Source organism: Echinops telfairi, unplaced genomic scaffold (assembly GCF_000313985.2).
Source record: "Echinops telfairi isolate 266 unplaced genomic scaffold, ASM31398v2 ScPeMD7_7457;HRSCAF=8495, whole genome shotgun sequence".
In the NCBI taxonomy this organism is placed as follows: Eukaryota; Metazoa; Chordata; class Mammalia; order Afrosoricida; family Tenrecidae; genus Echinops; species Echinops telfairi.
This window is the reverse complement of record NW_022111357.1, coordinates 29,916,835-29,938,938: the sequence shown is the minus strand read 5'-3', so window position 1 is coordinate 29,938,938 and position 22,104 is coordinate 29,916,835. Positions and strand designations below refer to the sequence as shown.

General features: G+C 55.1%; 1 protein-coding gene across 2 annotated transcripts in view; it reads left to right on the top strand.

Moving 5' to 3' along the window:
- Positions 1-21,536, top strand: part of TMEM51 (transmembrane protein 51) — a 72,952-nt gene extending 51,416 nt beyond the window's left edge. Inside the window, exons 2-4 of one of the 2 annotated variants that reach the window (XM_045299100.1) lie at positions 15,353-15,445; positions 15,583-15,924; positions 20,460-21,536. In XM_045299100.1, coding sequence (XP_045155035.1) covers positions 15,381-15,445; positions 15,583-15,924; positions 20,460-20,874 — 822 coding nt within the window. In that variant the 5' untranslated portion in view covers positions 15,353-15,380 and the 3' untranslated portion in view covers positions 20,875-21,536. Of the gene's footprint in view, positions 1-15,352; positions 15,494-15,582; positions 15,925-20,459 lie in introns of those variants that run through there. The other variant, XM_004705167.2, reaches the window with a different exon arrangement.
- Positions 21,537-22,104: the final 568 nt, after the last annotated feature.

Here is a 22,104-nt window from a genome sequence, read left to right as displayed (position 1 = left end):
TACCGTTTTGGAAACCCACAGGGGCAGTTCTACCTTGACCTACAAGGTTGCTGTGAGTCAGCAGGAAGAATGGTGTCAGAGACCAAGAATGAGGCTTTTGGAGAGAGTCAGTGAGACGTCTTCTGCCACGGTGCCTCTGGGTAGGTTCAGACTGCCAACCTTTTGACCACTTACCCATTTGCACACACACACACACACAGGGACCCTGGATGGGTCATGGCTGTAGTCGAGGTGGAGGCCAGGGCTCAGATCTCATCTGATGGCTTGAATGGGCAAGGGTCACTTCCATGCTCACAGGTGGTGGCTGGTGGCATTCAGTTCCTGACACTAGTAGGACTAAGGGCCTCCTGGTCCCCCTGGCTCTTCATTGGAGGTAGCTTCAGTCCCTTGTCGTCTGGGTCTTCAAATGGCCATTTGCTCCCTCAAAGTCAGCGAGGAGAAGACGGTGACTCCTGGCAGAGTGGGCATTGCAGTCTTAGGGAATCTCAACAACCGCACGCCATCACCTACACCCCACCCCTTTGCCATATTCCACTGGCCAGAAGCAAGTCACAGCCCCGCCCCCACTCAAGGACAGGGCCTTTCCAGCATGAACCCCAGGATGCTGGGGCCACGAGGGCAGTCTGTCCACCACATTCTCTCAGGCTGTCCTTTCTTCATGGCAGGGGAAGAGGAGAGAGTCGGAGACCTGCTGTGTGGCCCCAGGCAGGATCTCCGTTTCCTGATCTGCAGAATGGGGCGGTGACAGCACATTGAATTGTGGTGTTGCCGAGGACAAGTGATGAGCGCCTGCACTGCCGGAAGAAGGAACACAGAAGGCTGTCTAGGCAGAAATGCAGCCACAGGTTCCTTAGAAGCAGGACTGGGGTGGCAAGACTGTCTCCAGTTTAGGCATTGTCGTCGGGAGGGGGCGAGCACTCGGTAGGGGTCAGTGAAAAAGGAGAAGCCCATCAATGAAATAGATCGGCACCGTTCAACCAGTAGCCGTTGTGAGGGTGGCGCAGACTGGGCGGCTTTGGGGTCTGCTGTCCTGGGGGTCGCTGCAAGTTCCAGCCAATGAGCTCCACGGCCCCTGAGGACACAGACAATCGCTTCTGCTCACAGGGTGCTGGACACTTACTGATGAAGGAAGAGCTTTTAGCGCTGCCCCTGGCCTATTCGTTGGTCTGATAAATGATGACAGCGTCACTGTTGTGATGGGCCAGGCCCGGGCTGCGTTAGCTACAAGTGGCCAAAAGCTCTAACTCATGGAACCTGGCACTACGGACTAGGCACTGGGCCTGTCAACTGCAAGGTCCAGTTGTTCAAGCCCACCCACCACCTCGTGGAAGAACGATGAGACTGTCAAGATTCACTTGATGGCAGTGGGATTGTTGGTTTGTTGTTTGTTGTTGTTGTTCATGGAACCGTAAAGAAGGTACATTTCTAATGACCTCCCGGGTAGCACAGCCCCAAGTCTCAGCAGGTAGGAACAGCACCTCTGCCATCCCCTGCTCCCTCTGTCCACACTGCGTGTCCAGACTGGTTGCTTGGGTGTCAGTCATCACTGACTGCACTACAGCTCATAGGAAGGGGGAAGGGGCAAAGCCCCCACATTTTCCTGCCCATTTTACAGCCCAATGGCCAGAACTTAGCATGTGGCACAGCTAGCTGCCCAGAAGGCGGGGTAATGCCATCTATGTTTGGAACCCACAGGTCCCGCTGAGCATCAAGAGTTTTCTTCTTGAGAAGAAGGGGAAGGGGTTAAGAGCAGGCAAAACAAAACTGCCTGGCGACCCAATGAGAACATCAGACGAGTGAGCCAGCCCCTCCTCCTCTGGGTCTCCCTCTGGCGGGACAGAGAAGGCAGAGTGTGACTGTGCTGGGGGGCGAGCTGTACCCTCCAGATGGCATCTCACCTCAGCAAGACGTCTGACGCGTTCCTGAGGATGTGTCATGCCTTTTCCAGGCCCTCACCAGGGCCTGATTGGCATCTGCAGATTAAAATGACTGCGAGGCGGACAGAGATGCCCCCGAGGGCCCGAGACCAAGTGTGTGGGGAATTGAGGAACACATCCTCAGTTGAAAGGGGCCTGCCTTGCTTTACCCTCTCCTCTGCTCTCGGCTGCAGGGCAGATGTGATGGCTACAACCCAAGCAGCCATCTGGAACGTGGGGTGGCAGAAGGTGGCAGAAGACTAGAGGGAAGGAGCCTAGGTCTGAGGTGATCACAGAGCTGCCCACCCAACCCTGCCTGAACTGCTGGCCTCAGGACTCTGTTTCCCAACTCGAGTGCTGCCATCTGCAGAGGGGTCCTCCGGCAGTAAGGTCACTGCAAGGCTTGCAACCCAGGGCTTTTTCAGGCCCCAAGAAAAGGCTTCCTGGTGGTGTAGTGGTTCCGTGTTGGGCTGCTAACCACAAGATCAGAAGTTCGGAACCACCTGCCCCTACAAGGGGGAAAGATGAGGCTCTCTACTCCCGTCAAGAGTTACCGTTTTGGAAACCCACAGGGGCAGTTCTACCTTGACCTACAAGGTTGCTGTGAGTCAGGACACAATGGCAGTGGGTGTGGTGGGTTGTGTGTGTGGTGTGGTTGGTTTGGTGTGGTGCGGTGTGTTGTGATGTGGTTAGTGTGTGTGGTGTGGTGTGATGGTGTGATTGGTTTGGTACAGTGTGGTGCAGTGTGGTTTGAGAGGAGACTAAAACCTCATGGAGCCAGCATGACAGACAGGAAGAGTGGACCCGTGGCGAGCTGGGGAATCAAAGCCGTCCTTCCCTTGCTGCACCATGACCTGGCACTGCCTGTTGACCAGCAGTGCGCACCTCCCATGTGGATAAAACACATGGAGAAGCATTGCTCTTCCGCCCTGGGAGGCGGGCGCCATCCACTCTCATCACCCCCGGGCAGTCGTGGGGATTGATTCCAGCCTCTCTGCTGACTGTGCCTCAGCTCCCTGGATTGCTGGGAGCGGGGGCAGAGATTCGTAGCAGTGTGAGCTTGTTCCCAACCCACCCCAGCCCACACCCTGCCGGGAACACCAGAGCAAGTCATGTGTGAGCAGTGCATGCAGCTCCTCAGAGGTTGTAAGCACCCAGTAGAGGTTCGTCCTTGTTTCCAAACTTCAGGAGCAAGCCCCCTCCATGGGCTACCGGCCTCCTCACCCCCCCAACCTCCACCCCCAAGCCTCAGCTTCCCCTTTATGATGAAACACCAGGGTCAATTATTTACTGTAGGCCCTGATAGGTATCAGAGGTGCTGGCTGACTCACACGGGGAAGTTGGGTTTTATGGAGGGGAAGTCACAGCCCGGAAAACCAGGAATTCTACCCTCTGACCACAGAGTGGAGTCAGCCAGGGAGGGTCCAGAGTGAGGCCACGGGGAGAAAGGGGACTGAGGCGGCAAGTGTAGGGCCGGCTAACCCTTGAGTGGGACACCTCTAGCTTACATCTCGGCCACATCCCCCACGGGGTGAGCAGAGCACCCCTCTGAACTGTCGTCTCGTTGTGTGGAGTAGGGATCACAGGGTTCTGGGAAAGTGTAAACAGGACAGAGAATTGAAACCACTTACCGTATAGACTCGAGTGTAAGCCGAGTTTTCCAGCGCAGGTTTGATGCAGTGTTTGTGGTAAACTTAAGTGCCTCGGCGGATATTCGGGTCAGCTTCTACTCAAGTCTATACGGTACTTGGCGCTTCTTGTTGTTGCAAGTTGTCATCTAGTTGGTGCTAGCTGGTGGTGGCCCCTGTGTGCAGAGCAGAAAGAACCATGCTTCCCAGGGTTTCAAATGCCTTGATCTCTTAGACACAGATCACCGGGCCTGTTTTCCATGGCGTCTCTGGGTGGGTTCTAACCTCCAACCTTTGGGCCTGCAGGTAAGCCCTTAGCCACCTGCTGCCATGATTGCCAAGTGTAACCTCTTACAAATCCGAAGCAGGAAGGCTTTGAACACAGCCCCTGCTAAAGCATAGGTGGACAGTGGGGTGCAGGATGGGGAGAGGGCTGGGTAAATGCTGTGCCATGGGGCACCAAAGTGGCTCTTGGCAGGAGGTTTGGGAACCACTGCAAGGTGACAGCCGCGCTGTGCCGAGAAAAGAAAATGACCCAATATGGGCAGGACCAGCTTTCCAAACCTCGGCTTCATCTCAAGCCAGAACCCGGCTGCTCTCAGAAAGACCTGGGATGAAAAAGGAGGGCTGCTACCTTGGTCTGCAGAGGTCTGCCCGGGTGCCGCACACACCGCTCTCTGGCATCTGAAAGCCCCTGCAGGACGGCCCCAGACAATAAACACCAGCCTTGGGCACTGTTGGGCTGTCTGTAGAGGTGAGCTCCCCAGAAAACCGAGAAGTCTGTGGGTGCAAACCCCGAGATACGTTTGTCAGGGTTTTCAATCCCCAACAAGTTCAAGCAATCCCAGATCTGGTTCTCTAGTGGAGACAGGCCAGCCGGTCAGGGGGAGACCAGTTCACGGACCCTCTCTCTCAGCTGCCACCCGGAGGAATGAGGGAAGCCCTTCCCAAGTGATCAGATGAAAGCAAGGTTCCCACTTAAACCAGCACAGGGGGAAGGGAGCAGGCTGTGTGGTGGTGGGTGCCAAATACAGCTACGAGCACCACCCCGCTGGTGCGGGCACCCTCGTGCTGGCAAACCTGCTCCATTGCACTCCCCGGGTGCTTTACAAAGTGAAGGGTTGTGGCAGCCCTGCTTTGAGCGAGTCTATCGAGGATGCCCTTTGCCCGACAGCCTGTTTGCTCATGCCCCTGTGTCACGCTCTGGTCAGCCTCACGGTAGCTCACACTTAGGAAGGGATGTTATGACACACTTGATAGACGACTCACTGCTGGCAAGTTGATGCCAGCCCAAGAGGACAGTTCCCGTGATTGGGACTCTACACTGAGCGGTCGGCGGGTGTGACCCCTGGCCCTGCAGTTAGCAGCCCCCCTCATAGTAACCCAGTATACCACCGGGGCTCCCCCAAAAGCCTGTCAACAAACAAACCCAAACTCATGGTCATCGAGGCTATTCCCACGCACAGTGACCCTACAGGACAAGGTAGGACTGGCCCTGTGAGTTTCTGAGACGGTGACTGGTATGGGAGTAGAAAGCCCCATCTTTCTCCAGAGGAGGTTTTGAACTGCCAACCTTGTGACTCACACAGAACCACTATTCCACCATGGTTCCTTGGGTAGACTGTAGTAGAGTGTAACTATCACTTATGTGCACCGGGAAATAAAACACCCGTGAAATCTGTGTAACTCACGTTCTTTCAATACTAGCTGTACAGGGAAGGTCTGGATGCAGTACACGGTGTTTCTGGGGTACGTTTGCGTCTTTCGACCGTTTCTGCACCGTTTACCCTGACTGCTGTAACCAATTAACAAAATGGGTAGCGCTTTATTCTCTTAGTGCCTGGAGGCCTGAAATCAGGGCTGGTCCTTCGGGAGGCTCTAACGGTGTCCGTTTCCTTGACCCCCAGCTGCTGGAGGTGCCTGCACTCCGTGGCTCACAGCCCCTTCCTTGAGCTCCAGCCTCTTGCTGCTGTCATCACAGCTCGACTTCCTCCCTGGTCTCAGGACACTGGGGATGCCCGGGAGCCCATTTAACAACCCAGGGTCATCGCTCCATCTCAGGATCCCTCCCTAGTCACAGCTGCAGCCTCCCGTTTGCTGTATCTCAGGATTAGAGCGTGGGCGTCTTTGGGGGCCATTGCTCATTCGGCCTCCCCTCGGTCACACTGCCTTCTCCCAGAGTCAAGGTGAGGTGGGGTTACTTAGCTCCAAGGTGGGCACAGGAGGGCTGACCTCCAGGTTCTGTCCATCGCTTCTCCTCCTGCCCCTCCAGCCTCTGTAACAATCGATGGAGCCAGAAGTGACAGCTCACAGCAGTCACATTCAGTGCCACGTACACGATCAGGTGTTGGCTTGAGGCCTGAGTGTCTTGCCTCAATGATGGCTGCACGTTTCTGTAGAGTCACCACGACGCAGAACAGAATGGAAGACAGGGGGGTGGTGGGTGGCGGGGGCACTCTCTGTTCTCTGTGTGCAGGAGTTCCTCACGTGTTGGGGTCTGGCGCCCCTGGTCCTCTGTGGGGCCGGTGGGCTGCATCTCCAGCAGTGAGAGGTCTTTTGTCTGTTTGGGTCCTCTCTGGCCCCAGCACTCAGAGGGGAGCCAGGCAAGGGTCGATGCCCCATAAGGTTTGTCCTGTAAATGAATCCATCAAGCTCGTATCCCCCTTGGGGGCAGACTCAAATATTTCCCCTTTTGCAGAGAGAGAACTGAGGCTACCAGAGTTGACGAATTAATGGGTCTAGTTAACTATTAAGCAGAGGAGCTCAGAGAGGAAGCAGGCATCTGGCCCAGGGCCCAACCCCACGATCCCACTGCCTGGTGGAGGAGGGAGCGGGTGCTTGCTATTGCCCCTGGCAGGCTCCTGATTTTAAATTGCTCATTTCTGCTTTCTTCCATCACCAAGAAAAAAGATGGCTTCAAAGTCCCTCTTGGGCAAAAGTGTTAAACAAAAGCAGAATAGGGATGATATAAACATGTATGTCTATATTTATTGATCATCTGTATGTATGTATGTGTGCAGATATAGTGATCTTGACTATAAACATGATTTTACAAAGCTTTAAAAAATTGACGGACATGGTAGCAGTGATTATCTTAAGTGTTAGAATTTGGGTGGTTCTTCTTTTCCTCTTTTGACGTTTCAGTTTTCACCATAGACATAAAAGCAAAATACAAAAATAAAACATTCCCTTTTAAGTGAACAGAACCCAAATGCCTCCTGGGGAGTAAGGGAAGCAAGTGGACAAAGTTCACGTTCAGAACCTCCCCAGGCCTACTGCCCCATCCCGAGAGCACTCCAGGAGCCTGGAGCCAGCCGCAGCCCCCACCCCTGTGCCCCCAGAGAGTAGCCGAGGTGGTGTGGCTGTGAGGCCAGCCCTTACGGCCAGGTGACCTGCCCTGCCCCTGTTCACCATACTTGACAGAAAAGACGCGTCTTCGGAAGATCTGAAAACAAAGGGACTTTCGGAATAGGGACTACCTCTTATTAAGCTGTGAGGCCTTGTCCGTTCTCTATGCCTCGGTGTGTTTGCTGATAGATGGGTGTGGAGACGGCTGGGTAAACAGTACAGGCGCGGGCGAGCGCTCACACACACACACACACACACACACACACACACACCCTTCAAAAGTCTGCTCTGCATCACTTGAGTTTTCACTAACTGAACAAAATCTGAAGAGAATTTTCATTTTACGAAGTGAGAAACAAAACGAGTTGTCAGTGTTTGGCAAGCCATTTGAGGGGTAGCATGTACCCCAAGAGGTGAGATGGGTGTCCCCAGGCTCCTGCGGGGAATGACATGGCACACACATACCTGTGTTTCACAGGCTATCCAACCTCTCCTCTCTCCTCTCCTCCCCTCCCCTCCCCTCCTCTCTCGGCCCTGCTTTAGCTACGGGCAGTGTTAGTGTTATTTGGTATGACTGGGTAAGTTATCTTTTGGAGGTCTGGGGACGCTCACATTTTCCCCTCATAAATGAAGAGCCATCGCTTCTCCATTCGGCACGATTCTGGCCTGCTCTCCTTTCCCGTAGTGGTCGTTACGTGGCGCGAGTGAGCGTGTGCCCGGCAGAGAGTGGGGGCCCGGTAAGTGGCAGCAGATGTTTCTGGTGTGACCCCTGTTCTGGAACCGCTGGGTGGTGCTGACGGTGGAGCACACGGCTGCTAACTGAGAGTTGGTGGTTCAGATCCCCCCAGTGGCCCCTTGGGAGCAAGGCCTGGTGACCCTCCTCAGGAAAGTCAGCCACTGGCAGCCCTCCCTGTGGAACACAGCTCTGCTCGGACTCTCGTGAAGTCCCCGTGAGTGGGACCCGGCTGGCCGCATCGGTTTTGTTTAGTGTTTTAACCAAACGGGTGGGCAGAGACACGCAGGGGGTCATACTCATTCCAAATTGATGGCCACAGGTGAGCTAGCTGCCACCCTGCACCCCACTGTGTCCTGGCTGAGGGAAACACAGATGGCCCAACTCCCGAGAAGAGCTGACTGGGTCTGGAGCCCTCAGACCGGGGTCCCCGATCCCAGTCTCCTAAATAGGGCCGAACCCCAGCCATCTGCTCTGAGAGTCGCCGGGCAAGCTCCTGAAGAAGAGGCATCCGGTTTGTTAGCTCGCTCCTTCCGTCTGCAGCCTCTGGGATAAATGTTCCTTCCTTCATCTTGCCGACATGCAAACGAATGAGCACAGAGCCTGGCAGTGCCAGATCTCCTAGAACTCACTCGTGTCTGTGTCTGGGGCCAGGTGAGAGCCTGCTTTTCTCCGCACGTCTCACCTGCCGGCCACCACTCAGGCGGAAGCTCCCTCCTGGAAGCCCCAGTCTCCTCCCCGCCATGGGCACCTGGGCCTGCAAGCCTCCCGTGCCATCTACTCCTCCTCCTCACTGCCCTCAAGTGGAATTCAGCCTGGCTTCACTAGAGGGCAAACCCGAACCAGCTGCCGTTGAGCCTGGAGTGGAAGTCTGCTCCAGCGGGTTTCCCACGGTCAGTGTTTAGGAAGCGGATTGCTAGGCCTTTCTTCTGAGGTTCTGGGTAGACTTCCGCCGCTCCCCTTTCCTGTCAGCTGCCGAGCACACGGACTCTTTTGGCCACTCGGGGTTTCCTAGCTTCGTTCTGCATGCCCGTTTTAAAAAGCAGTGCCTGGTCATGGAAAGTGTGAGTTTCAGAATCCGACAGAGCTGAGCCCCGCCTTGTACGAGCCGGGTGGCTTCAGCTGAGTTCCCCTGCCTCTCAGAACCCCCGTTTTCCCATCTGCCAAGTGGAGGACCGAACGCTGGAATGGCTGCATGGAAAGGGCTGTGCGCAAGGCCAGCCACAGAGCCGGCACTGCCGGCTCGCTGGCGCTCACGCTGTTTTCTGTTTCCCTTCTATTGGGAAAACACCCCCACCCCCATCTTTCTGCTGCGTATGAACATACGCCTCGCCCTCTGTGCACCCCCGAAGCTCCCTGGCGCACAGCAGGGCATTGTTTGGATCAGGGATTGCTGGGATCGAATGTTTTCAACAATCACACACAAAGAAATGCTCGTCTGCCACCCTCCACGCTTGTCTGATGAGAAACGCACTTCAGAGGGTAAACGGCCTAGCTTCCCCCATTAGTAAGTACTGCCGAGCGCTCCTTTCCAGCCAGAGCAGGCCTCGCCGGGACCCAGCCTTGTGGGAGCCAGCGGGGTGTGAAGGACAAAGGTGAACATCAGCGTCAGCTGGACTTGAAGGGGGCTGTCGACTCTGCTGCTTACTTGCTGTGTGACCCAGGGCAAACGGCTCACCCTCTCTGAGACTCAGACGCATGGGGCTCAGACATCCTCCATTGAGGACTACGTGCATGTGGGAACAGTGCCGGATACATGGAAAATGCCGGAAGCTGCTGACATCTTATGGTCACTCTCACTCTGCCTGGCCCCTAGCGTGACTTCCAGTCTTACTCCTTGCCCCACCCACCTCTCTGACTCCAGCAGCCCTCCCTTGCCCCCCTTCTCCCAATGACTCATTTACACGTGCAAACAGGCACCTGAGACCTGCTCACCTGGGTCCCTGGAGAGGCAGCCTGCAGGGGGGGATGGGGAAGGGGGTGGCTGGCCTTGGCTCTGGGCCTCTCCTCTCAGCCCCTCGCTGCCTGCCTGCAGGATGCAGCATGGGCCGGAGACTTGGTAACAAAGGTGTCTGGCAGAGCGGTCCCAATGAATCCTGCCTTTGTGATGCGGATACGGATACAGCGAGGTCTGGCTCCTTCACCAGTGGGGGCCAGGGGCTCCCTTTCCAGTTGGGCAGCTTGGCAGGGAGAGGTGGACTCCCGGAGAATGAGTCTTTGCCCGGAACTGCATCTGGACACCTGGGCCCGAGAGGGCTCCTCCCACCAACACTCGGGGTGGGGGGCTCCAGGTCACGTGACTGCCCCAAGCACACTGCTTTGGAGCATAGGGTCCCACTGCACTGCTGGGTGGATCTGACTGCCCTCCTTTCGGTGAATAGTCAGACACACACTGTTTGTACCGCCTGTGTTTGATTTTACTTCAGTTGCTCTCTCTATTCAAGTTTGTGGACAGCCAGAGATGGTCCCCACGGGTCTCGGCCAAGGGGAGGGTATCACAGCCCATGGGAAAGGAGAAGTTATGGCGGCGGCGGCAGCAGCAGAAGCCAGCACGGATGGTTCTGACAGAAAAGGTCAAACAGAAAATCAAATCACAGGAGAATGTGTGCAGCCCGGTGCCTGTGTACAGTGTTCAGAACCAGGCAAACCAGCATGATGCCCTGCTCTGATTTAGCAAAGTCCTAAAGGGATCCCTGCCCCTCCCCACCCCAGGGCTCTGGCTGGCTAGGGGTGTGTGTGCAGTGGAGCCCGCGCTGCCCTGGTTGGAGCAGCTGAAACCTCAGACCCCACCAGGGACCATCCACAGGGTCACCTTCACCATGCGGATGGAAAGGCCTCTACTCTGGGCGAGTTGCCCGCAGACCATGGAAATACAATGTGCTCCTGGAAGGCAGTGCTCACTAATCCTTCCCTTTCTCCCTCGCTGCCAAGCCAAGGCTGGGAATTTCCCCTAATTGCTCTGGGGCCACGCGCGGTTGACCTTCTTAACTTACCAGGCACTCATTTTTTTTCATTCTACAAACATTCACCCAGCACCCACGAGTGTCTCAGCTGTGGGGACCACAGTGAACAAGCCGCTGAGACCTCTTCTCGGGGAGTTGACCCTGCAGCGGAGGAGACAGGTGGCCAACGAGGAGAGGAACACAGAGCGTTGTGAATTGTCGTGAGTGGCATCCAGGAAGGAAGCAGGGGCCTTTGGAACAGCTGGAGGAGGCAAGGGTGTGCTCCCTTCCCAAGGAGGTGGCCTTTGAGCTGAGGGACAGAAGTGGTCAAGAACTAACCAAACGAAAGAGACAGGTGGAACAGTGTTGGGGCAGAGGGAACAGCATGTGCCAAGGTCCTGAGGCTGGAAGTGCTTGAGAAATGGGAAGGAAGCCACTGAGGGTTGGTGAGAGCGAAGATAAGAGAGGCAGGAGTGCGATCTGACTGGGTGTGGCTTGGGGGCCGTGACAAAGCTTGGGTTTTATGCAAAGTGAAATGGACAGGCATTGCTGGGCTTCTAGAAATTCCTATCATGAGCTGTTGCCGCCCATCAAGAGAGACGTGACGTTTAAGGAACAGTGATTATAGTAAACGCCCAGGTGTTTTTCACCCTTCCCCCTCCCAGCCCCATTTCTCAAGCCTCAAGGGTCGTAGCTACTAATTTGATGTTTGTGTTTAGGATCTTTGCATTTCTTCATAATAGTACCAAACAGAACAACGGATCGGGTGATTTGCCTGGTTTCAAGCTACATGGCTCCAGCCTTGCCTAATGGCTGAGTGGGTTATGAGTTAGGCAGCTAAACGCAAGGTCTGCGGCTCAACTCCGGCAGCTGCTCCAAAGGAGAAAGATGAGGCTTTCTGCTCCCAAAAAGATGTACAGTCTTGGAAACCGTAGTGAATAGGAACCATTCCACCCGGGCCTGTAGGGTTGCTATGAGTCAGAACAGACTTGATGGCAGTGGGTCTTGTTGTTGTTTTATGCATGACACTGTCTGTAATTGTTATGAGGTTGAAGGTTTGTTGTCTCGGCTTCTTTCTTCTCCTGAGACTTCACACCATCCTGTTTTCTCACATTGAACCAGCCTTGCATTCTTGGGACAAACCCAACTTGATTGTGAGCTTGCGTTGTCTTTCCTGTTGAAAACATTGCTGGATTCCATTGGCTGCTGGGATTTGGGTATGAGTGGGTCACACTGGCTGCTGTTTTTTCCTTTCTTAACTTTTCTGGCCTTGGCAGTGGGGTGGTTACAGAGTTCCCAGGAAAATGGCCAGGGCAGGGTTTCTCTTTATTATTCTTGCAAGCACTTGTGTAAGGTGGAATTCACTTTCTCTAGAGTTTGTGATAAAACCATTGGCATGTGGTAATGTGGTAAGCTGCCACGTTGCTATCCTTCTGGGAATCAAAGTGTTTGTGCACAATCTTGGCTCCTTTGGATGCTGCTGCTCTCTCCTCTGCCCCCATCCTCTAAAATCAAAACCCAAGACACACCTCTGCCCCAAACGCCTAACACTGGCATCCTGGCTCTGCTTTCTTCCGGGAGGCTCCTTAACGCAAGAGTCCGGCCTCAGGAGTTGTTGCAGGGCCTTCCCTGAGTCTCCCCAGGCAGCAGGTAAGCATGTCTCTGAGCTATTATCTCCTGCACTTAAGCACCCAGATTCAAGGTCCTCCATTTGCCCCTGAGGGTGGCCTTCAACATGAGCAGTGATGGGTCAACTGCAGGCTTTAACTATGGGTCTGGCCAACCTGGGACCTGAGGTGCCCCTCCGAAGCTGTTCCTTTTTAGGAATATGCCAGAAGCCATGTGGTCCAAATCCTCTGAGCACAAAATTAGCTTCTTTCCATACTTCGAGAGGGAAAGAACACCCTACTAAATATAACACCAACGCCGTCCAGCGTCAACAAACGAGACACCGGACAAACAGCCGGGCAGCTGCTCCTCAGGAGCTGTGCTCCTGAGACCCCAGCAAGTCGTCCGGCCCCATCTGCAGAACAAGTTTAAGCTACTGCTGGACACAGAACCTGACCATCAGCCCCAAACGGAGACAACTTTTTCTCTCTTTCGTGCTGTGCATATTTCTAGGCTTTTCTATTCTTTTTTTCCCAGTGGGCAAAACACATACAACACACACACACACTTAATCCTACTGCATGAAGAAGATCATGATAAATACCATGGGGTATAGAATATTGAGTGCTTTGAAGTTGAATATGGCACATTAAATCCATTTCTCAGCCTGTTTTCCCATTGTCACTCCCACAAGGAGACATTTTTGGAAACTCTCTTTAAGCGCTTCCTCAGCCCGTGCAATTGTACGGCCTCAGCGATAGGGTGGCCGTCACGTACAGTGGCTCTTTGGGAACACACAGGCCACTGGGACAGTTGAGATTTTTGCACATGCACACCCACCGGGAACCAGTTTGGTGCCCACTGCGGGGGCAGTCCACAATCCCTGGGTGGCACCCACAGCCACCCTCATCGGCTAGTTTGGGAGTTGGTGGTCCCAGAGAGCCTGGTGACTTGTTTCTGTGAAGACTGCACCCTGGGAAGTCCCCTGGAGCCGGTCTGCTCCGTGACACCTGAGGGCTCGGTGACCAAGCGGACCCTCTGTCCTACCCCAGGCGGGGAGGCAAGGCTTGTCTGGAGCGTTAGCATGGGGAGGGCATTTGGGAGGGTAAAGTTCCCCAGCTAATGCCCCCACTGTCCACACTCCCAGTCCACGGCCTGCCTGTGGGCCACTCAGCAGGTTCTCCCCCAATGGGTTTCTCTTCTCTCCTGCTTCCAGGGGCTCACCACTGACCCCTCAAAGGCTGGCCCAGCCTCAGCTCCACAGGGCAGAGCTGATGCATTCCTGGGGCTGCCAACCCCTCTTCCTTTTTGCTAGCCGTGAACCCTGCTCTCAGACAGTTCCCAGCTGGTGGCAACTGCCTGTTCAGTGCCCAGCTCACACGCATGTGTACACATACACACACAAGCATGCATGGTGCTTTTAGCTCTGGGTACACATGTGTACTCATGCACATGCACAGAGCTGTGCATATACCACATTCAGATACCGCCCCCCCCACACACACACACAAGGTGCACTCTATCCAGAGTGTGAACCTACTGTGCCAAGGATTTCTCCCCCACAACAGGAGCCCCAGCAGTAGAGTGGCTTTGAGTTGAGCTGCTAATTTCAAGGTCGGCAGATCCAAACCACCATCTACTCCCGTAAAGCGTTACAGCCTCAGAAACCCATAGGGGCAGTTCTACCCATCAGCATCGTCTCCGTGTCAGTGGGTTTGGGTTTTTAGCTTCTCTCACAAAGGCTTTCCGTGCCCCTGGACAGGGTTAGGACCCCGCATCCTAACCCCCCAGGTCCCCGGCAGTCTTCCCACATTGCTATTCCTGGTTGGTGGTCTCCCAGCTCGCTGGAAGCCCTGCCCATCCTCCTCTTGCTCATTAGTTTGCCCCGTGCCTGGCGCCCTGTCAGCACGTGTTGAATGCAAAAGGGAGGGAACAGGTTTCAAGCTGTTCAATGGATGTTGCCCCAAATATTTTCACAGTCTCTTTTAACAAAGTGGCTGGATTAAGCCAATTGTTTGAGAAAAGACTTCCACGGCGTCGGGTTTCCGGCGGCCTGGTTAGCCGCCCTCAGGAAAGAACGCAGGGTTGACAGCAAGACCATGGCCATCGAAGCATCTGTAAAGTTGGGCTGTGTCCACAGGCGCCTGCCTCCGGTGGGGCAGAGCTCGCCACCACCCCTGAACCCTGGGAGTGTTCTAGCTCGAACCCAGAAGACAGCAGTTCTCAAACTTCCTCATGCCGCCACCCTTTCAGGCAGTTCCTCATGTTGTGGTCACCACCCAACCATAAAACTATTGTTTTCATTGCTACTCCCTAATTGTCATTTTGCTACTGTGATGAATCGGGCTGCCCCTGTGAAAGGATCGTTCAACCCCCAAAGGGGTCGTGACCCACAGGTTGAGAACCGCTGGTTTAAGATGAAGACTTGTTGCTCTGGCCCCTGTTTCCAGCCCGCAGCTGGCCGGGCCCCAGGGCTGCTGGCTGCGCCCTCCCCAGGAAGGGGCTTCCTCCTCCAGCCAGACAGAGTTCAGAGGAGGGGTGTGCAAGCTCCCGCCCGCACTCCGGGGGAGGGCGGGGGCCAAGAGAAGTTTGTCTTGCTCGGTGGCTCCTGGTCACTTCATTCAAACATGGATGTTGATGAGGCACACGGTGTGTTGAGTCCTGGCTGTGTGCCAGGCACACAGATGGGGAAGGAGTGGTCTCGGGGAGAAGACACTGCCACCATGGTGGGTGGGTGGGTGGGGTTTCAGGGAGCATATGGGAGTTGGCGTGAGTGCCGAGGGAGTACCGAGAGGTCGTGGGAGAGGCAGGGACCAGGCTCACTAACTGATGCCTGTCGCTCAGGTGGGCCCACGAGGACCCTTGACTGTAGCTTACCTTGCGCTCACTCTCTGCTGTGGCTCCAGTCCACTGCATTAAATTCCACACACTGTTTGTGTGGCCTGACCTTTCTGACCCCCTGCAGGACAAGATCTGCCTGTGCCTTTTCGGATGGGAGTAGGCGGGGGACCAGCCTCCCTTTGGAAGAACCAGAGTGCGCAAGCCATCTGGAATGCATCAGAAGGGGGCCCGGCCAGCCCCCGGTAGCGAGACTTGGGCTCAGTGCCTTCCCTCCTTCCAGAGGACGGCGTTGGAAGGGAGCTGACCTACCCTCTCCTCTTTCTGTTCTCCTTCCAGACGTCTCCGCTGCAGCTGTCCACCCAGGATGCCTCCTGAGCGCCTGGGACCAGCCCTGGAGAGTCCGGTGATGGATGAGCTCTTCGTGCAGCGGTAGAAGCGAATCCAGTCTCCGTGGTTGCTGTCGTTTCTGGGTTTGGGGTTGGTTTTTTTTCTTGGTTGAGGGGGAGGGGGCGGTTTTGAATTTTGTTTTTCTTTCTTGTCACTGGGCCTGTCCCTGCCGCCACCAGCACCATGGCCCAGTCCAAGGCGAATGGCTCGCACTACGCGCTGACGGCCATCGGCCTGGGCATGCTGGTCCTGGGCGTCATCATGGCCATGTGGAACCTGGTGCCCGGGTTCAGCGCCACGGAGAAGCCAGCGGCGCCGGCCAACAAGACGGAGGTCGGCAGCGGCATCCTGAAGAGCAAGACCTTCTCCGTGGCCTACGTGCTGGTCGGGGCCGGGCTGATGCTGCTCCTGCTCTCCCTCTGCCTGAGCATCCGGGACAGGCACCGGCAGCGGCAGGGCGAGCAGCGAGCGCGCAGCCAGCTCCCGCCCGGTGCCGGGCCACCCGTCCCCGAGGAAGACAGGTGAGGGCGAGCCGCCGCTGCCGGGACTGGGAGGACACACCCACACACACACTCTCTCTCTCTCTCTCTCTCTCATTCTCTCTTTCTCACACACACTCATATACTCATACATACATACACTCACACACACACTCATTCTCTCTTGCTCACACACACACTCATACATACATACACTCACACATGCACTCATTCTCTCTTGCTCACACACACTCATACATACATGCACTCACACACGCACTCATTCTCTCTTGCTCACACACACTCATACACTCATACATACATACACTCACACACACACTCTTTCTCATTCTCTCTTGCTCACACACTCATACATACATACAACTCACACATGCATACACACACACACACACACCACTCTTATTCTCTCTTGCTCACACACATACATACATATACTCACACATACCTACATACACTCACACACACTTTCATTCTCACACACTCATACATGCACTCACACACACATATACTCACACACACACTCATGCATACTCACACACACCATCATTCTCTCTCACACTCACTCACACACTCTTGAAGCACTTCAGCAACAGTATATCATCCTTCAGTCTCCCCGCCCACCACCACATTTTCTTCCATTAAAGCCCAACTGCTGGTGCGTTCAAACCGCTCCCCTTGTGGTTAGCAGCCAGGCACTCAGCCACTGTTCCCCGGGGCTTCTATCCTCAGGAAAACAGATCCACTGCCTCCGAGTCTGTTCCCGCTCTAGCGAACTCACAGGATGGGAGAGCACTGCCCCTGTGGGTTTCCAAGATTGTAATTCTTTACGGGAGTATAAAGCCTTATCCTTTTGCTTTGAAGCAACTGGTGGTTTTGAACTGCAGACCTTTTGGTTAACAGCCCACCGTGTAACCACTGTGCCACCAGGGCTCTGTACAACAGTTTACAATTTTACAAATAGCATTGTCCTTCTGTGGCGGAGCAGGAGATGACGTGGCAAGATTTTGACACACACCCCTGCCCACCCCCTGGGGAACCTAAGCAGGGCCCGGGGCAACCAGAGCCCCCAGATGGGGTGCTTGCCCACTCACCACCCCTCGGTGCTGTGAATGTGCTAGGGTTTGAGAAGGTTGGTGGATATGTGCCCTGGGCTGCTGGAACAACCGACCAGAAACGTGATGGCTTAAAGCCACAGAAATGTGTTCTCAAGTTCAAGGTATCAGCCGGCGCTGCGCTTTCCAAAGGCGGTGTGGTGAGGGGGGTGGAATCCTCCCTTCTCTTGATCTCCTCGTGGCTCCTGGTGCTTCACGGCTGGTGACAGCAAAACTCTGATCTCGGCCTCTGTCACCACATGGCCACCAGCCCTTTCTTCCTCTGCTGTGCCTTCTTCAGGTGCACACCTCCAAAACCCGTGCTGTCAATTATCACCCTGAGGCTTTGCTGTGTTAAGATTAAGAGACCCTATCATATCAGTCACCTCTGAATGGACAAAAAATAGCAGATTGGGCCTAGAAAAGCAACAGATGGGGGAAAGCAAACGCCATGCACTTGAATGAAGGTCACCAAGGAGCCCAGGAACAGGGGCCTCCCCCAAGCCCGGGCTCTGGGTTCCAACTTCTAGCCTCCTAACCTGTGAGAACATCCATTTCTGCTCACGGAGGCCACTCGCTTGTGGGGTTTCTGTGTGCCGCACCGGACCACTCAAACATCCTCTAAGCACACTTGTCCTTGGGCTTAGGGCAACGAGGTTATTCCAGAAGGATCTCATCACCAGGTCCTTGTTTAATTACATTTACAACCCAGCTAAGGTCTCATTGCAAGGTCCTGGGGGTTAGGATGGGGACATGTCTTCTGAGGGGCCACAATCCAGCCCCCTAGGATTGGGAGGGCGTATTCTAGTTGATCCAAAGTACCACACACACATTTTCAAAATAAGTGATCCCCTGAGGGTGATGATAAAGGTTAATATACTCCCATGTAAAAAAATACTTTACACGTGAATATGAAAGAGAGACGTACTGGTAGGAAAAGGGACAAAGAAATGAACTAGCTTTTCAAAGATGTTCAACCAGCAGATAGTCAACCTCATTGGTTTCTTTTCTTTTTTTTCCCCGGCCCATTGTATTGGTCAAGATGTTGAAGAGTTGTCAGGAAGCTGGGCATTGATGGGAGCATGCATTGACAGTCTCCCTGGGGAAATGCCACCGTCACAGTGTATGCCTACTATTTTTTAAAGAAATGGATTCTATTTCTGTTTCTAAGAATTTATCCTTGGGAGACAATCATACAAGTGTGCAAAGGGGTTTGTGCCAGGATATTTGTTAGCTAGAGCACCATTAAAAATAGCAAAAGCTTAGAACCAACCTAAAAACCCATCCATCAGGTTCTTATGACACAGCCATTCCATGGGATGTCATGCAGCCACGGTTCACCTGTATCTGTTACCATAGCCACTGCCTTGATGTGCCGTGGTTATCAAATAGCATCCCCAGTGAGGTCCCAATCGTGTAAGATGCTGTGACTGTAAGATCAGAGAGGGATTTGGGGAGAAGCATGCTGGAGCCTTAACCTCCAGTGTCGATTCTCAGGTGGTGGGATGTGGGACTGTCTTAGTCAGGGTTCTCTATAGAGACACAGAACCCGTGAGATAGGTAAGAAGGTAGAGATGAGTCCTTGGGGGTGTGAATGGTGACTGTGTTTGACGGCTAACCAAAAGGTTCAAGGGCCGGGCCCACCCAGGAGTACCTCGGAAGAAAGGCCTGGTGATCTACTGCTGAAAAGTCAGCCATGGGAAACCTTAGGGACATGCACAGGATTTCCTGTTTGCTTTTAGACAGAGTAGGGGAAAGAGGGAGATTTAAATTAAAATCGACAGGTTGGGCAGTCAGCTGGAGGTCCCATCGGTCTTGTGACCCAGAACCCAGAAGTCAGGTAATAGGAAGAGTAGAAGCATGCTCAACCAGCTGAATCGGTTGATGAGCATTTCCAAGGCGCCTGCTCCCAGGAGACTGCACGGCCCCCGCAGCCCACAGGAGCAGGTCTGCCCTGTCCCGTAGGGGCGCGTGAGTCCGTACGGACTTTGGTGGTGGGTCCGTTTGAGTAGGCGAGAGGACCCGTGAGCTCATAAAGGAGGAGAGGAGAACTAGCTGAGTAAATGACCTGAAGATGGGGAGAGAGACGCTTGCCTTGGCAACAGAGCGCTTAACCATGGTGCCACCTGCGCTCCTGGTGCGGCCCCGGAGCCTCCATAAACGTGCGGGACCCCGCGAAGCCTCTGATGCGAGGGTAGGTCGTGGCAAACGTGACTGGCTTTGTCCTCTCTCCTGGAGACGTCAAAGGAGGTCGTGGCGGGTGCCGTGGTAAAACGCTCCCCTCTGTGTGGGAGACCCAGGTGGCATTCCTGACCAAGGAGCCTCAGGCCCAGCTACCACCCATCATCTCTCGGTGAAGGCCGAGTGGTGGTAACAATGTGGCAGAGGTTTCTGTGAGCTTCCAGACTGGGAGAGATCAGGAAGAAAGGCCTGGCAGTGTAGGGACCCCAACAGTCCGATCCGGAGCGGTGTGGAGTTGCGGTGAGGTGAGGTCCGATCCGGAGCGGTGTGGAGTTGCGGTGAGGTGAGGTCCGATCCGGAGCGGTGTGGAGTTGCGGTGAGGTGAGGCCCACCTGAGGGCACGCCCTGTGTGCAGTTCCCTCTTCCCGCAGTCCCAGGAGAGCCAGGCTGGACACGCATCTGTACTTGAGCCTCGTGGCAAGCTGAGGGCTCTCACTAGAGAATCACCCAAGAGGCGTGCACATTTTACTCTTCAGTTAGTCTCTTCCTGGGGACAGACATTGGCGTCAGGTTGGCAGCTATGTTTTTATGTTGCCTTTGGGCACAGCCCTCCCACCTCCCAACACCCATAACCGGGCATTGGAGTAGCCACCCGGCGTGTTAAGTGGAAGGCATAGGACCAAAGGGGTGTAACGCTGGAGTGCAGCGCTTAAGATGCCTGAGCGAGGACGAGGAGCTTGCTTCCCGCCCTCTTCCTGAAGGCATGCCTGCGTCACCCAGCCTCGGCGTGCCGCTGCTTCGTCGACGCCGCAGCAAGGACAACAGCACACACTGTCCTGCTTGTGCGCTGCCATCCAGTCCAGTCAGTGCCTGACTCACAGTGGCCCCAGCACAGCACGAGTGGATGGTTGGGAAGCTTCGCATTTCCTGGGCCGGCTCTTTGGAAGCAGCTCCCAAGGCCTTTGCTCCTAGAGTACCTTAGTTGAGAAGCCCCCGCGGAAAGCACTTAAGCACTCTAGCCACGCGCAGGCCTCGCTGACGGGGGTGGTGGCTGTGCGTGAGGTGCCCTGGCCGGGCATCAAACCCAGGTCCACTGTGTGAAAGGTGAGACTCCGACCACTGAACCACCACTGTCCCCGGGACTGGGTAGAAAGGCTGAACTGGTCACCATGTGTCAGGGAGGGTCAGGGGGCCTGGTGCCGACGGTAAGGCGGCCCTTTTATTGGTGATCTGAGTGGCCGGAGTCAACGCTAACCCACGGTGTTGCCTTCTGTTGTCTTGCAGCCAGGAGGAAGAGGAGGAGGAGGAGGCCTCCTCCCGGTACTACGTCCCCAGTTACGAGGAGGTGATGAACACAAACTACTCGGAAGAGAGGGAGCTGGGCCAGAACCCCAGAATGAGCATCTCCCTCCCCTCCTACGAGTCCCTGACGGGCCTGGACGAGGCGGCGCCCACGAGCACCAGGGCCGATGTGGAAACCAGCCCCGGGAACCCACCCGACAGACAGAACTCTAGGTTGGCCAAGCGCCTGAAGCCTCTGAAAGTTCGGAGGATTAAATCCGAGAAACTCCACCTCAAAGACTTCCGGATCAACCTCCCGGACAAGAACGCGCCCCCTCCCTCCATCGAGCCCCTGACGCCCCCTCCCCAGTACGAGGAGGCGCAGGATAAGGCCCCGGACGCCCGGCCACCTGACTGAGTGGCTCTCCCCGGCGTGTGGCCTCCGGTCCACTCCCACCTCCAGCACCACAGGTTCCACTCAGGCCATGTCGGCAGAGCCATGGGCCAGGTGCACACGGAGCTCTCTGGGTGGGTGTGGGTGGCGTGGGGGCGGGTTCTGCCTGTGTGAGGGACCCCACGGTTCTGTAGGGCCTTAGGTAGCGGGAGCACTGTTTCCTGGATCCCCTCAGAAGGCCTGTCCTCGCTGTGTCCTCCTCATCCCTCCTCAGCTCAGAATTGTCAACGGGATCGGGACACAGCGGAAGGGAGGGTCACCCGTCAGCAGGTTTTGATCCCCTGGGATCATGTTTCAGAAGAAAGTGAGTCATGCCTTTGCTTTCTTCCCTGGAATCTCTAGCTGGGCCAGGAAGATGACTCAGGTGACTTACAGACAGGATGCAGACCTGGGGCATCTTGTGAATGAAGGGAGACAGGAGGCGCCGTGACTGAGGGGTGAGGCCCGGACGAGATGGTGCCGGCACCTTGGGGCCCGGTGAACTTCACAGGAGGAAGAAGACAGTCGCCCTCACTGGCACACATCAAGCCTCTCCCCCCAGTGGGATGGCAGAGAAGGAAGACCACCCGAGACATTCCAATATGCAGTGCCAACTGAGCTTTTTGTAATAAAAGGTTTTATATGTAGCACATTGGGGTGTTGATTGCCGTAGCAGGCCCTCCAAGATGGACTCGCTTGGGAAGGGATTTCAATACTAATAATTAACAGCTCAAGCCAACAGAAGGTACGCCCCGACTCCTGGGGGGCCCATGCGTTTCAGAGCTGACGTACACTCCCTGTGGTCTTCACATGGTTGTCATTTTACCTGACTCGCTGGATGGATTCAAACCACCAGCCTTTGGGGAGCAGTCGAACACAAGCCATTTGCGACACTCCAGTTCCTATTGTCATCAGGTCGATTCCGACTCCTGGAAGCCTTGGGAGACAGAATATCCTGCCCCGCAGTGTTCCCAGAGCTGTGACGTTAGCAAAGTGCTCTGCCACATCTTGCTCCTAAAGGGAGTCTAGGGGGTTCCAACCACTGACCTTTTGATGAGCAGATGGAGACTGAGCCCACCCAAGAAAACAAAAGTCAAGTCACCGAGTCGATGCTGACGTGACATTGTGACACTGTAGGACAGGGTAGAATCCCCTCTGTGGATTTCTAAGACTCACTCTTCACAGGAGTAGAAAGCTCAATCCTTCTCCCAAGGA